The sequence below is a fragment of the Adiantum capillus-veneris genome, chromosome 24 (assembly GCF_014529385.1).
Source record: "Adiantum capillus-veneris isolate H3 chromosome 24, ASM1452938v2, whole genome shotgun sequence".
Taxonomy (NCBI): Eukaryota; Viridiplantae; Streptophyta; class Polypodiopsida; order Polypodiales; family Pteridaceae; genus Adiantum; species Adiantum capillus-veneris.
In genome coordinates, this window is record NC_140954.1 from 21,190,630 (window position 1) to 21,207,036 (window position 16,407).

General features: G+C 42.0%; 1 protein-coding gene across 5 annotated transcripts in view; it reads right to left on the reverse strand.

Moving 5' to 3' along the window:
- LOC147426059 (uncharacterized) overlaps nt 1-3,686 on the reverse strand; it is a 55,838-nt gene extending 52,152 nt beyond the window's left edge. For 3 of the 5 annotated variants that reach the window (XM_086498686.1, XM_086498684.1, XM_086498688.1), the window contains exons 1-3: nt 3,458-3,607; nt 2,657-2,889; nt 2,400-2,554 (exon numbers count right to left, since the gene is read on the reverse strand). In XM_086498686.1, coding sequence (XP_086354812.1) covers nt 2,400-2,554; nt 2,657-2,825 — 324 coding nt within the window. In that variant the 5' untranslated portion in view covers nt 2,826-2,889; nt 3,458-3,607. The other 2 variants (XM_086498685.1, XM_086498687.1) reach the window with 2 other exon arrangements.
- Nucleotides 3,687-16,407: the final 12,721 nt, after the last annotated feature.

Here is a 16,407-nt window from a genome sequence, read left to right on the forward strand (position 1 = left end):
AGTCCACCTGTTTTGGTCCACTGTTGTTGTGTCTCTGTTGTTATCCATTGTTCCTGTGTTTCATTCTGTTTGAGAGGGTTTCCATTTGTTTGAGTGAGATTGTCACACACATTGCATTGAGGGGCACCCACACTGTAGAGAGCACGACACATTATCCACGCTACATATTCTGACAATCCCCATCAGTGTACCATGGCATAGCACTATATTGGCCTTCTCTGACATATCAATTCAATTGAAGTCACAAGAGAATATCCACCATAAACAAGCGTATATACCTAAGATCATTGCTCAAAACACAACACATACACCCCTGAGAAGAGATATCCATGACCAAAAGTTGCCGCCATGCATCGAAAAAGGTACCAATTGGAAAGAGAGCAACATACAATCCCCTTTGAGTGGAAAATAATGGATGCAAAAAAGACTACCTAAGGCTGAAAGACAAAGCCAAACAAGTATCCTCCCACAATAAATGGATGAAAACAGACATACAAAAGGGTGCCGCGGGTCAAAAGGCAGCCGGGGACCACCACCCATCCAGATCCCAAAAATGTGAATACAAGAGGGCCGGTGTCCAAGGTGGGAAATAGAAGTCCGTCCTTGGCTGGTACAATGCTTCCATGTTGTATTGGCAATGCAAGTTGCAACCACGAGGCCTCCTACCACCACAGATGAAAAAAAAAAAAAAGAGGCTCCCCGGCAAGGGAAACTCAGGTGCAAGTCACCCTACTGCTGGCTGGAAACCAACCCTCCAATCAGCCCCTCCTCAAGCTCCAAAGCACACCTAAAGCATCAAAGCCTATACCATGATGCCGTATCAAAAGCGTGCATGGAAGATGGGACGATGGCAGAAAGAGGAGGGAGAGCAAGCTTTGCCAAGGCACCTCTACACATGAGTAAAATGACCCAAAGGGCAGTGGAAATGAGGGTGTCCCACCTCTTTATATAGGCTGCCCGACTCCCCCAATCATCACTTGCGACCCATAAAAGGGGAATATGAACAATTACTGACTAATTTTGGCGCTCAACTATAGTGAACCAAATCAAGTTCGATCGACACAATCTAGAAACATCACTAAGACGCTATCAAGAGAGTATAACCTCACAAAGCCAAGCACTACCACACAAAAGCCATCACTCCCTAGATCCATACATAAACTCAGGAGATGACCCTCAACACTCTAACAATTCCTAAGTTTACCCATCAATTGCGCATGCCCTTGGTTATGCGTTGGCCGACCATAGTAGTAGTCACCATACAACTTCAAGTTAAAGGAGGCTTTGGGGTATTTACCCTAGCACAAGTTTAAAAACCTTTATTTATCATGGAATGAAATTTTTGCCTGCCCTACCTACCATCATTTGCCAATATAATATATGGCCTGGCACATAAAGAACCCACACGTTGGCTTTGTTTTTTTTGTAAATCTGCTTTGATTAATTTACAAGTGGGAAACCTCAAAGCGAGGAAAACCCACGAAAAGAAAGGGATACAAAAAGTGGAGCACTGTGAGGCTCCGAAGGCTAGAATCAGTCAAACTAAATCTTGTAGGTATCAAGAGTGATGTCTCCAGTGTCATAAGCAAAATGCAGCGCTTGACCAAGAGATAATTTGAAATAAGGAAAGGGGTCAACATAAGTGCCTTGGAACATTAAGGAGTTCCTATGGTGCCAGATGGCCCACAGAGTCCAAAATCTGACCCAGGTGAAGAACATCGCAAACTAAGATTGCTGTGACTGGAGCACCCCAAAAAGCCAAAAGCGTCTGTGAAAAGAACCGGAAGGAAAGCGCAGTCGAAGAGCAGTCGACACTTGCCGAATGAAGGCTCTGGAGTGGCGACAACGCCCATTGGCATTTGTCCAGTCACCCACCAAGCTTGCTAGAAGCAAATACAAGGCCTTTTATCTCATCACACTTTCATTATTGTGTCCAGCATTTTAGTATAGATTTGAATTTTTTGAGTACCATGGTCCTTCTCTAACTCTATATCTCCTCTCCTCCACCATCTCATGCCGCTATGCACTTAGGCACACATTGAGGAATCAGCAAGCCTACTTAGACAGATAACTTTCAATCAAGGTTTTCACTCACATAAGTCTATTTCAACTTCTTTCTACGTTGATTCGGGCAAAATATCCCCCCCAAAAAAACCTGAGACAATGTGGACATCTGTACTATATGGAGACAGCTTCTACCCGGAATAATGGCATGCAATGTCCTTTTTCTTTGTAGTAATTGTTATGCACTCTATTTTAGACACTTTTTTTAGAACAAAATAAACATATTCAGTAATCTAACAAAAACATAAAATCCAGGACCAATGTGATGGAGTTATCGAGAGTCTCACATTTAGAGTTTTTGAGAGATACACAAAGTAAAGGATGAAGACAGATACCTCTACCATGGAGCAATTGTTCGGGCGCAGCACTCCTTGGTCAATTAAGGTGTCTCGGACATGATCCTTATCATCACTTGAGCTTTGGTCAGTTTCCTCAATAGTCCTCTTAATATCAATTGTTCTCAAATTTTGTGCAAGTTCTTCAACATGTTCTGTGTGCATCAGCAAAGAAGCGCAAATATGACCTTGCAGTAATTCTTGGGATACCTATGTACAGAAAGTTGATCAAATACATGCAGCCATCAGTTGCTCACCTAAATCATTGTGAAACCTCCCAGATATAGATAATCGGTCATCAACATCAATTCCATCGAACTTGTTATTATTGTTGATATTCATGTGCACTAGTTCCTTGATATCCTCACTTCCGTGCATCTCTACAGGCACCAAGCTCAAATCTTCTAGCTCCAAGGTGACCATCATTCTAAAATTAGCACTGGGCCCTGGCTCCTAGCCTGAGGATCTCCACAATGAACGTTCTATGATCCTGCACATGTATAAGGGAACTACCAACAAATGAAACTTGATTCATCTCTTACAAAGCACAAAAAAGAGCAGCCAATTTGATAACCTTTGAATCGGCCATTAAAGAATCGTTGAATGCACAATTAAGAAATTTAGTTGGAATGATTGAATTATGTGCAAAACAGTAGAATGGTGCCCACTTCCAAAAAGACACTATCGAAAACAACCCAAATAGAGGTGTCGAACCAGGAATCTGTCTTGGAATCTGTTGTCAAATATCTATGTAGAGTTTAAACTAAGCAAGGCCGCCCAGCAAGACAGACACAATGCAGACGTACTTTAATGCAGCATCGATGCCTTTTATGGGTTATAACGGCTCACCATTTTCACTGGGTTGAGCTGAATACACAGCTAATTAGATGACCCCGTCAACATTGTGCGCATATATCAGAAATTTCGAAATAGTTGTAGGCCCACACGTGTGTGGGTGATATTGTGTGTGTGTGTGTGTGTGTGTGTGTGTGTGTGTGTGTGTGTGAGAGAGAGAGAGAGAGAGAGAGAGAGAGAGAGAGAGAGAGAGAGAGATTTACCTGTCTCGTCAGCTAAAGGTTCCTCCACGGAAGACGATCTTCTCAGCAGCTCGCTGCTCCTACAAAACCAAACCTTAGATATAGAAATCACAGAGAGAGAGAGAGAGAGAGAGAGAGAGAGATCAATTCACTGAGGCGCCATTACTGAGCACGTACAGTGGAAGCAAGTTTGAAATAAAACACTCTTTTATGGGGGGAAGAAGAGCCCTCGGTTCAAATACTTACAAGTTACCTACCTACCTACTGTGCAAAAAAGTAACCTACAGTTCACACCCTTGGGCCTAGACAAGGTTGCCCGAAAGTTTTATGGTCGCTCACCGTGGGTTGGCCTAGGCCCCACACACACACATCTATCTATACTAAGTATAATGGGGGGTTGGGGGGGGATTCCGGCCCCACCTCCCTACCACCCGTCAAAAGCTCCTTCAAGCGGCGATGTGGCCTGCAGCTTCAGGAGCATAGTGATGCACACAGAGAGAGAGAGAGAGAGACAGTCGAAGGCCGTCGGCCGCACTAGTACAACATATGAGGAGATTGAAATTCTAAGAACCCTACATGACAGGTGGCAGTGTCTCTTGCCTCTGGCAGTCGATGCAAGCTAGCAACCTATGTTCATTAATCATATGCGCAATTCGACTCCATCTCACCTTTCAACGTCCAGAGAAGAAGAGAATCCTTAAGGTCGTAGCATCCAAGAATAATCCCAAGAGACAAGAGACGGGTCTTTTATAAACAGCTTTCCATTACAAACACAAGTCGCGCAACAGACAACCACAGACTATTGTCAATCTTCGACACTTAAAGAGCTCTATTGTCATCTCTCTCTCTCTCTCTCTCTCTCTCTCTCTCTCTCTCTCTCTCTCTCTCTCTCTCTCTCTCTCTCTCTCTCTCTCTCTCTCTCTCTCTCTCTGTGTGTGTGTGTGTGTGTGTGTGTGTGTGTGTGTGTGTGTGTGTGTGTGTGTGTGTGTGTGTGTGTGTGTGTGTGTGGGTTTGCCAAGCTCCCTGATATATCAAACTACATAACAGACTAGACATGCTAACAAGTGTTCGCGAAGGACTTGAGGTAAATGATGATGAGCGCCTAGGAGTATTATGACCACAAATAATAGCAGCATGCAGGAGCTCCTCAAGGGCTAAGTTATGATCAAGGACAAAACGACCATCCCGTATACACGACATAGTACCAGATTGAGTTACTAGAGGCAAAAGTCCTACTTGAAGGAGAAGCCCAACTCACAAATTGCAAGTCCAAATTGAGAGCCAAAGTGTCGTCCTGGAAGAATAAGAGCTCATCATTCAGTCTTTGAGCAGTTGAAAAGAGCCAAATTGAAGGGCGTAGAGCATGAGGCAAAATAACTCTTAGTTCTTGCTACGGTCAAGAGCGCGAAGGCCTGCAAAATACACAAATACCATGCTGCAAGTGATAAAATCAACAGATTTGCATACCTAGTGAATCGCACGGGCACATAATGAAAGCTATTCACGATCTAAGAGTGACACACACACACACACACACACACACACACAGCGAGAGAGAGAGAGAGAGAGAGAGAGAGAGAGAGAGAGAGAGAGAGAGAGAGAGAGAGAGAGAGACATGCCAGTGCACCTCCTAGAGCAAAGTGCTACACAAGCACGGAGAGAGAAGAGGTCAGATAGGAGAAAAAAGACACAGACACTGGGTGCAATCTCCCCCCATGCAAGAGTAAGCATTTTTCTCTTGCATGTATTTCTTTATAGATTTCTTGAATGCTCAAAATGAATACAAATTGTCCGTCCGGACATAAAAGGACCATACCTCATAACGAGCTCTTTAATAATACAATATCTAAACTTGATATCCTTTTGCATTTTCCATCGATCGCTTATGCGTTTGCCACTGTCAGCTACACTAAATAAATACTTTGTCTTTTCCATTACATAGCTCTTCGTTAGAAAAAGCAACTATCCTCAACTACTAAGTTAAGAATCTGCAAATCATACTTATCGAAAACAAAGTTATTTTTCAAAAATATCATATATAGAAATAAAAACTCATAAAATCGGGATATCATTGATCATGGTCATCCTTCAATAATCAATTCTCATAATTTTCAAGTTCAATTTGATAAAAATTGTCAGTAACCACGAGAAAAGGCAGTATATATGCCATATATGAGTATCAGGATATCATTGATCATGGTCATCCTTCAATAATCAATTCTCATAATTTTCAAGTTCAATTTGATAAAAATTGTCAGTAAACGATCATCATAAAGCAAATCCAAATCCAAATCCAAATTACCATCATCATACACCCGGTTTGACAAAATCATAAATTTAAATTCCAATTTGATAAGCACTATCGACAACAACCAATCATCATAAAGCAATTCCAAATCCAAATTACTTTCATTATACACCACCCGGTATAACAAAATCATGCTAGGGGCAATGGTGGCTAGCCATTGCAACATTATTTTGTAATCGGTGTTGCTTAAATCAATGAATTGACACCAATCAATCATGCTGCTTAAATCGGTGAATATGCACTTGTGTTACCTAAACCATATTGTTTAAACTAATGAATCTGTTTTCCATCGTGTACTATTTAAATTGGTGAATTTGCACTAGTGTTGCCTAAATCGGCGAATCTACACTAGGATGTGCTGTTTAAATTGGCGAATCTGCACTAGTGTTGCCTAAATCGGCGAATCTACACCAATCAATCAACTTTGTACCTGAAAGTAATGCCATCTTGAGCATTAGTTGCCTTTGTAGAATTCATTTGGCTTCAAAATCTCGAGCCAAACAAAGGTTTGAATCACAATCATGACTGTGGTTGTACATCCCGGGTACCGAGGCAGCTAATTGAGTATTGGTATTGCCATCCTTGTCCAAATGACCTTTGTTGTTGTTCTCTAGCAAACTCTGCCATTTGCTTTTGACTTCACAAACTTGAGCCAAACAATTTGCCAGGTTCCTTGAGAACTGTGCCGGTGTATAGGCCGCTAAATAGATGGTGGACGATCCGTTATCCATAGCCACTTGTTGCGTTTGGCCGTTGTCGTCGCGGGCGCTCGAGCAAGGGGAGGCCTCATTGAAGCTGCAAAACTTGGTATTTCGTACCTTCTCACACTCCAATAGGCTGCAAAAAATCTCCTTGTTGCTCCAAATTCCAAGCCGCAAGGCCGATCCACTCCTCTGCACTAATCCCAAGGTGCTCCGCACCCTTTGCAATCCCTCTCTTCAACTCCAGTTTTCCCGCTTCGCACGACTTTGCTTCCAAGGTGAAAAATCTCCAGGCCAATCCCAAGCTGATGGTGTCCTCTTCGTCTCAAAAGCTTGAGCTTTGAAGCTTTGATGTCCCTCTCTTAAGGTCTGATTTACTCGCCTACAAGTTGCTCCTCACGGCACTCGACACTGCCCTTGCTGGATCTCCAAGCCTCTATAGGTGTTGGCCCACTATCTGTGTTTTAAAAATGATTAGTAGGCACTCACCATGTGAAGCAAGCTCCCAGTGGTGGGGGAATTTGTGCCAACAATCAGCGTTTTGAAACGCTCGGGGGGGGGGGGGGGGGGGGGGGGGGGGGGGGGGGGGGGGGGTTCACTACCGGCCACAGTGTTTTGGAACGCGAAGCAGAGAAGTACTTGGGGGGAGGCGTTGTAGAGCACAAGCCCTTGCGTTTCACAACGTAGGGCAACAAGAAAATTTCGGCACTGCTAGCGATGGGAGATGATGGTTGTGGCGTCTCAAAAGCCGTGTGCAAGGAGGGGAAGTGCCTAGCAGTCGTTGCCTGACAGCATTTTAAAATGCATGGGATAGAGGGAAAATACAGCGCTGCTGCCACAACAGCGTTTTAAAATGCTAGGAGGAAGGCTCTTGGCACCGTTGCACACAACAGTGTTTTAGAATGCAAGGATGGAAGAGGGGAGTCTTCGGTGTTCTTCTCTTCTATGGTTCTCCACTCCAAGGCCTTCAAGGAGCACACCACTCTGATACCATGTCAAACTTGACAATGCAGAAGCGTAGAGACCAAAGGGGAGTGAGCACGAGAGAGAGAGAGAGAGAGAGAGAGAGAGAGAGAGAGAGAGAGAGAGAGAGAGAGAGTCTCCTGAACCAATCAACCTTGGCAATGAATAATTGAATGTGTATACAATGGAGGCAAGGGGTTGCTTATATAGCAATCCCAATAAATTTCCCTTGAGAGTTCACTTGAGATGCCTAAACTTTAACAGTATATTATATCAAAATGCATCGAGAGATTTTATAGCTGGAGGTTCTCTAATATGATAGCATTGTACTTAGAGTTATATGCAAAAGTGTGTCTCAAAGACAAAGTACTAAAGGTGATTTCTTGTTAAATTTAACCACGGATTTAAATATACACTAAATAGATTAACACTTTAAAAGCCCTTAATTACAAAATCTTTTATGATCTTTTATGTTTGTGCCGATAAAAGATAATGGAATCGTTACATAAAATTGAGAATTGGTTTGTAAAAGTGGGCAGACATTAGATATTGAGCTTGAATTGAAGCGGTAGTAAGATCAAATAATAACTCAAATGAAAAATTAGTCATGGTGCTTGATTTAGACAACTATTAGAAAATATATCCCTAAATATGACCTTCAGTTACATGACCTTATACTTGGTAACGAGTCATAATATTAATAATCAAGAGCTAATCTATAAAGGCTAACCAAGCTAAGGAAATACACAAACATATGATGACTAATGATCACCTAATTACATATGCTAAAGTAGGGCTCATGATACAAAGGTTTTTGATATCAAATTTTAGCATAGGAGAAGTAATTCATTAAAAAATTTCTATCTACAAAGAAGTAATAAAATCGACATAAGATATGTCATACAAAAGTAAGAAAATGAAGAAATATTAAGCAATATACAATATCGATTTCAATACTGCATGGTAGAGCGCTAAAAATAATCACAAAGGTATCAAAGACTAATATTAGATCACTAGTACATTGTAATAGGTGCAATCCTGAACCATGGGGCCAATGGCTGGTCGAAAGTGTAAGGACACATCAATTTTCTTATTTCAGTAGATAACTATTGTCATATATGTATGCATATTCTAATCATTGAGGTAGTGATCAACACATAGTATAGAGAGTATAAGAGGATTCCGACTAGTGGCCACAAGTTTATTTGATCTTAGCTTGTATGTTGGATTGGGGCTAGACCTTAGCATTTAAAAAAAAGGAAAACTTGATGATGTGCAAAAAAACACTAAAGCTATTGGAGATACACAACAATGTTCTGAGGTGCTTTGGATAGGATTGAATCTTTGGATAACCTAATTATATATAGATGAAGGTGATATATGCCCTCACTCCCTCTGTGGTTTTCCCTGAACCAATGTCGCTAAGCACAACTAGAAATTGGTTATTTTGCGTTTCTCTAACCATCTGCTAATAGGTCAGATTGTGAATAATTTGTGCTTATGCTTGTATTGATAGCTTTGACCATTGGTTGAATGTGGGTACCGTATCAAATACATCCTTCTTCCACTCTTGCAGGCCTTGCATAGTGAATCCTCGTGAATCCTACACCACGAGGGTCACAATAGGATATCGTTACACAAAGACAATCTAGATTGTGTTATGCTAGTTTTCTAAAGTGACCTATGTGGCTTTGATAAAAAGGGAGAGAGCTCAATTTTTTTTGTCCCCATCATTGCCATTAAGATGGGTGTCCATCGGAGATCTATGCATGGAGCCATCATTTTGGTGGAGAGTCCTTTCGTTAGCATGATTGTGGCTATGAACCCTTCTATATTCATCGTTATTGTCATGGTTTCCATGTCTTTTACAACTTATCTCAGGTTGATCAACCTAGAGGTTCATTATCATCTCTTGTGTGAAGTCTGCCAATATGATGATTGTCACACTTCTGTTCTCATGTCTACCATGACTATTTTGTATGTATCAGCATATGAGGGAGTTGGTGGTCACGTGCGGTTGGCTATAAGATGCACGCTTCGCTTTGCGGTCCCATTGGGAGTTCTAAACAAATAGTGGAAGGAGGAAAACTTGGTGAATGTAGTCAAGGAAGCACTGGGCATGGATGGAGGTGGGTTGCGTGTTGGATTCATAAAAACAAGTTGGCTAAAGAGGAAGCTTGGTTGGTTATCGAGTGGTGGTGATGGGAAGGTAGACACCACCCACCAAAGACCATCGAACAACTAGGGGATGAGGGGATAGTGTATGGAGGGAACTAGAGAGAGAGAGAGAGAGAGAGAGGGGGGGGGGGCTAAAATTGATACGTGGAAGATGGAAGTGTGGGTGGGTAATTTTTTTTCAAGCGAAAAAAAGGAAAAAATGCATATTGTTCTGAGAAAAAATGAATAATTAAAAACCTGATGTTGCAGATGATGTGCGCCCCCATTTTTCATGCAAGGAGGAGGCAGGTAGGTCATGGTGGGTGGGTGGCACGTAGGACATGTGTGGGCAAGGAGGGTTGGTTACGATAGACCACGAGGGCATGACCACGCAAAAATGAGTGGAGAATGGGTGCGGCCATTGTATTGGTGGTGGTGGTGGTGCATGCAGTTCAGGCAACGTGTGTAGCCGACGAATAGTGGATGGGGTGCATGTAGAGTGGCTCAAGCAAGCCAGCAAGGGAGTGGTAAGTGACCAGAGTGACACATCCCATAGTGATGATAGACCTACCACGGTTGGGGGTCAAGGTGTTGTTGTACAACCCCGTTGTCTGATCTGCTACCCGTCATGCTAGTTGTTGTTATCCTCAACTTTAACACAACATATTTTTCTTTTGTCTTCATGGACCACGAGCCCATGTCATCCAACTTCCCCACGCCTATGCAATAGTGCCACCAGAGCAAGATTCTTGTAAGTCCCTCGTGTTGGGCATGGCTTTGTCCACCCTAGGTCCCACTATCAGCTCTTTTATCTCTGTTGTAGCTCCCCTCTTCTCATCCTCACCACCAATGCCAATGTACATGTGTGTAGCTCCACCAATCCATGGACAGAAATATCATGTGGCAATATCCTACTATTGGACAGTTTTCCTGATCCTGCCACTTCATTTCGACACTGACACCACCTACAAAGTAGTGCCATTCTTCCTTGACTTATTGTCGCTTTCAAACTTTGTTAATTTGAACCCCCATAATCCATTGAACGCATTAGTTCACTTTCCACAATTATTTGATGTATTGCTCCCATGTAGCGAAGCAAATCCTCCTCCTCTTCTTTGTTTTCTAATTCTCTCTACGTCTTAGACTTTCATGGTTGATTTGGTGTTGTATGCACCTTGTTAAAAATTCTCTAGTACTTCTTCTTCTTCTTATCAATAAGCTAGATGTTAAATCTTCTCCTGATCCTAGCCTATTTTCTTAAAATCTAGCACTCATGATATCAATCATACTATCATGCAAACAGTCACCCACACATACATGAGATACTAGCACATATACAATTTATATCAATTTTATCTCTTGCTACTTTGCCTACATACTTGGGTTACTCTTGCTTTCTCTTCTATTTCCATATTATCACAAAGTAAACAAATTGTAAGACTTAGCTTCAATTGTGATGATGCCAAAACTTGTCAAAAAGTGAATTGGAGCATAGCGTTGAATTTTGATACGCAGTAGTGCTTCCTCATTGATGACACCGATACTCTATCTCAACTTCTATGTTAAATCTCCATCTCACGGCTGCCACATCTCCCAAGAGCATCACCTCGCTTTGATACATTGCTATAAACGGGAGTGTAGAGGGCCTCCAAAATACACAAATAGCATGCTGCAAGTGATAAAATCAACATATTTTCATACCTGGTGAATCGCACGAGCACGTAACCAAAGCTATACACGATCTGAGAGTCACACACACACACACACACACACACACACACACATAGAGAGAGAGAGAGAGAGAGAGAGAGAGAGAGAGAGAGAGAGAGAGAGAGAGAGAGAGAGAGAGAGAGAGAGAGAGAGAGAACACATGCCATTGCACCTCCCAGAGTGGAGTACTACATAGGCATGAAGAGAGAAGAGGTTGGAGGGAAGAAGAAAAAAAACAGACACTAGGTGCAATCTCCCCAAGTGCAAGAGTGAGCATTTTCCTTTTGCATGTATTTCTTTATAGATTTTTTGAATGCTTAAAATTAATTCAAACTGTCCGCTCAAACATAGAGTGACCATACCTCGTAACAAGCTCTTAAATAATATAATATCAGTAAACTTGATATCCTTTTGAATTTTCCATTGACTGTTTATGCTTTTGCCACCTGTCAACTACACTAAATATATATTTTTCCATTTCAATTACAATTCTGACCTCCCTTCTAGATGGATCAAATAAACCACCCTTCTCTCTCTCTCTCTCTCTCTCTCTCTCTCTCTCTCTCTCTCTCTCTCTCTCTCTCTCTCTCTCTCTCTCTCTCTCTCTTTATGTGTAGCTACACATGGAATTTGCGGTCAAACTTATGTGAGTATGCGAACAAATTAGTTGCTTGAGTGAAAGTGTTAGTTGTGATGGGTCCATTGGCCATGACTCGAAGGTTGCAACCAAGGGGAGTATTGTGCATTAACTATAATGACTCTCCTAAGAAGCTCTCTTAACACACATAAACATCAACTACTTGCACAATTTTGAACACCTACACAAATGCATAACCCATAATTTGGTCTAATGCTACTATGAACTCACCATGATCACGTGTGTCTATTGCCATATAGTGATATATGCGTAGAGAAACATGAGGGGAGTATGGGGCAACAAGAATCATAACAGGCAACCCCATGCTGGAATTATATGAGAGGCCACTATGACCTCACCATGATCACGCGTGTCTATTGCCATATAACGATACTTCACCATGATCATGCGTGTCTATTGCCATATAATGATACTTCACCATGATCACGCGTGTCTATTGCCATATAACGATATATGCATAGAGAAACATAAGGGGAGTATGGGGCAACAAGAATCATAACATGCAACCCCATGCTGGAATTATATGAGAGGCCACCAACTTCAAAATGAAATTTGTATCCCAGATGATATTTGTTATGCTATGAGGAGCTTTCCAGAAGGTTTTTTGATGGAATTGTTTTGTTGGAGAAAAGAGTTAATGGCTACTTCTGTTTGGCCCACACACACATACATACTGCATACAATGTACCGTATGTAACTCTCTTGTCGCAAGCAAGCACCTCAATAGGGCCAACATTATTTCCTTCATGTGTGTCACATTACATATGGACATTGGGATCACATCAGCACTATAATTATCAAATGTAATGTAGCTGGAAAAATCAATGCGGAGAGTGCACACAATGCGGATTCAAAACCAATGCAATCTTTTTGTGTGCTACAAGTTGATAATACGGAGAGTGCACACAATGCGGATTCAAAACCAATGCAATCTTTTTGTGTGCTACAAGTTGATAATGGACATTGACTTCATAACAAGCTTCTTAATGTGGGCAAAGGGTCACCTTGGGCGTAAACTAGGTTTGGAATGGAGAGAGCTTTGGAGTGAACTTTTTCCCTCTTTTTGCTTACGTATTGTAGCTCAATCCAAAAGGTTTTAAAGCAAGTTTTTTTTTTCCTTTTCTCCCTCTCCTTCAATCTCTCTCTTGCTCTGCTTCAATCTCTCCCTCTCTCTCTCTCTCTCTCTCTCTCTCTCTCTCTCTCTCTCTCTCTCTTTCTCGCTCTCGCTCTCTCTCTCTCTCTCTCTCTCTCTCTCTCTCTATATATATATATATATATATATATATATATATATATATAGATAGATAGATAGATAGATATAGATATATCTCTCCCTCTCCCCCCCCCCCCCCCTCGCTCTCAGCCCAAGTGGGTTTTGAGAGAGAGAGAGAGAGAGGGGGGGGGGGGGGGGGGGGGGGGGGGGGGGGGGGGAAGGGGATATACACACACACGGATAAAGAGAGGGAGAGAGAGATAGAGAAGGGGGGAGAGAGATAGAGGGAATATAGATATATATATATATATATAGAGAGAGAGAGAGAGGGAGAGGGAGAGAGTGAGACTTGCTTTGTTTTTGTATCTCTCTCTCTTTCTTATTCCCTCTCCCTCTTCCTATATCTCCCCACCCACCCACACACACACACACACACAAATATAATGCCCACATAAACTTGATTTTTTTACCACGGGCTGATGCACCTATATTTTGAGAAACCCTCTTTGTCCATATGATGCTCTTCTTTAAAAAATCCCATTTACAAAAATTGAAAAGGCCTAAAAGGCTTGAGGTTTTATCATCTCCTGCATGTCTAAAAACGTGTGGGGAGCCATCATTTATTGGTGTGATGAGCAAAATTCCCCACCACTTGGCAGATACACCTTGCGCATATATGGTTTCACTTGCAGGCGGTAGCCCCCACAGAAAAACGACTCCACCACCACCTTTTGCATGCATAGCCATGGATTTAAAAGAGGTGTTCTCTTTGGACTTGGTGCAAGCAGAGACATACTACCTAGAGCAACAATACTCTTGGCTTCACATAGCAGTTATTGGGTCCTTTTTCCTACATTCAACATAACCCAATAGCTATGGAGAACACTACTCATGTGCCAGCTTCCTACTATAAGGAATTTTCTTTGCATAGTATTTTTGGTTGACATCTATAACATGTGGGCTTCTTTTGTGACACTTGTCTTCCACTGACTAACATAATTTTCATTTGTTGGCTGTGATGGTGACAGGTATAGAGGAAACCCTTACCCTAAATGATTCCGCAAATTGATTTCTCTATTGTTTGTTGATGGCATGCTTATGTATCATGATTAATTTCTAGATTTTTCTTCTCATTAAACAGAATGGTATGCTTTTCTCCATATGTTGCCCATTTGAAGAGCCTTGGTCTCTTGTAATCTACAAACACACACTTGTGGTGATAGTAATAGTTTTTGGTTACCTATCATCTTTAAACTTTTGATCCCTTCTCTCTTGGCTCACTCAATTTTTTTTTCTACAGGCAAGCTTAGGTGGATGGGATGTTGCAACTTGCAGCCCTAGGTTATGATGGTAGCTTACCGGCTCCTCCCTCTATTGTGCAAGGCCTACTTCTTTGCATCAAGGATCCATCTTTTAATAAAACTTTGATGGATGCAGATAAGGCCGCTTTGGCTTTGGATGACACTACAGATTTACTGGTGCTTGCTCAATTGGATATCCCGGCTTGGCTCAATATAAATGTGTTGGCTAAAGATAGTTATGCAGCTGTTGTTTCAAGGCTCATGAATATTGCTACTAATCTTTTGGAATATCCAAGAGGATGATGGCAGGGAACTCCGTGAATGGCTCGAGAACTCCCCTCATATTATGGGGAAGTTTATGGATATGCATGGCAAAAAGCTTCGTAATGACCCCCTTATCAAACGAGGAAGAAACATCTACTCCAAGGAGCCCCATCCTTGTCTATCTCACCTTCCACCACATCTTCAAATTGGCGGATCCCTGATGGTCTTGATGAAGGAGAGGTAGCTAATACTACAAAAAACTTCTCCAAAAATACCCCTCACTTGGTATTGCTGAAAAGCCCTTTGAAACCTACACAAACCCATATATTCGTGCTCGATTGTTGGAGGTCTATTTGAGTGATGTTAATCACAAGCCATGGACCCTTGGCAATTTTGCCTTACTTGCCCCTTTAATTGAAGGCCTGTTGCTCACACTCATTAATGATAGGGATAAGGAGGCGATGAAAATTGGGCTCCAACAAATTTTACATAATAACTGCTCCACCACTATTGAATCTTATTTAATGGCATGCCTATTTTCTATGAGCAGCTTTGAAACCCAAAGTTGTAATGCCTCTATGGGATGTCTTCTTGGACTCAAGGGATTGATCAGCACTACTGGCTGGGATTCTAACTATACAACCCAGCTTTGGAATGTGCATCGCCATTCATTAAGTGTGGATGTGACCATGTGGGAGAGGGGGATTTTTGCAAGGATGGTAACATCTTATGGTTTGACCATGCCTCGTGGATGATTTTACATAACCTGTCTTCTACCGTGATAAACTCAAGGATGCAGTTAAATAGGTGGCGTTGTTCGAGAAGTTGCATGCTTCCAATAGTAGCCTCTCTGAGGTAGATGCCTTCATTAGAAAGGCTATCTCCCCGAGCAAGGATATGTTGCATGATGGTAGGACTCCTAAGTGGGCCCGAGGTGAGTTCCAAAAACCTAATCGCCGTAGGGGAAGGCATGCGGGCACTAACAGGATGGCTTATTCTGCTCCTCCCCCTAATCCAAATTGGAATGCCACATCCCCAGTTCATTTTGCGGGTAGTTGCATGACCCCGACAACCTCTCATACCCCTAGCTTCCCTGTAAACCTTGGACAGCCATCTGCCAATTCTAACGATAGGCTTTTAACCGAAGCTTCCTTCTTAGTGCTAAGTCACTGCTTTATAACTAATAATTGCTTACTGTTGTAGGTTTCAAAGAAGCTACTAGACGTTTAGCTTTAGTTCCATGCAAAGAAAAAAGGATTGCCTTTTTATTAATGTCTTTTACTGCATCTCTCTGATGGACTTACCCACTCTGAGAACTTTTTTTGAGGTTTTCTTTTTTGGCTTCAACTTTGTTTTGTCCCCATCTTGGGAGAAGTGTATGTTCACGTGGAGCTTTAAACCTTCCCTAAAGCTTTTACTTTATAATCAGAAGCATGTTTTCACTACTACCTCTGAGCTTTCTCCTTGTTCTTGTACCCTGACCGACCTTGGGTTTGTAGCTAATCTTGGTCATGTATTGACAGGAGTAGAACACCTACTAGTTCCCCCAAGGTTAAGAAAGTACTCATGTTCGGGTTAAATCACATACCCTCTTGCACCCCTAATCTGCATGAGGCATATGAAGAGATTTTTTCGGTCATGTTAAGATTTTTGTCTGAGAAAATTCTCGTCTTGCCCCCTTGGCTTGACATCATTA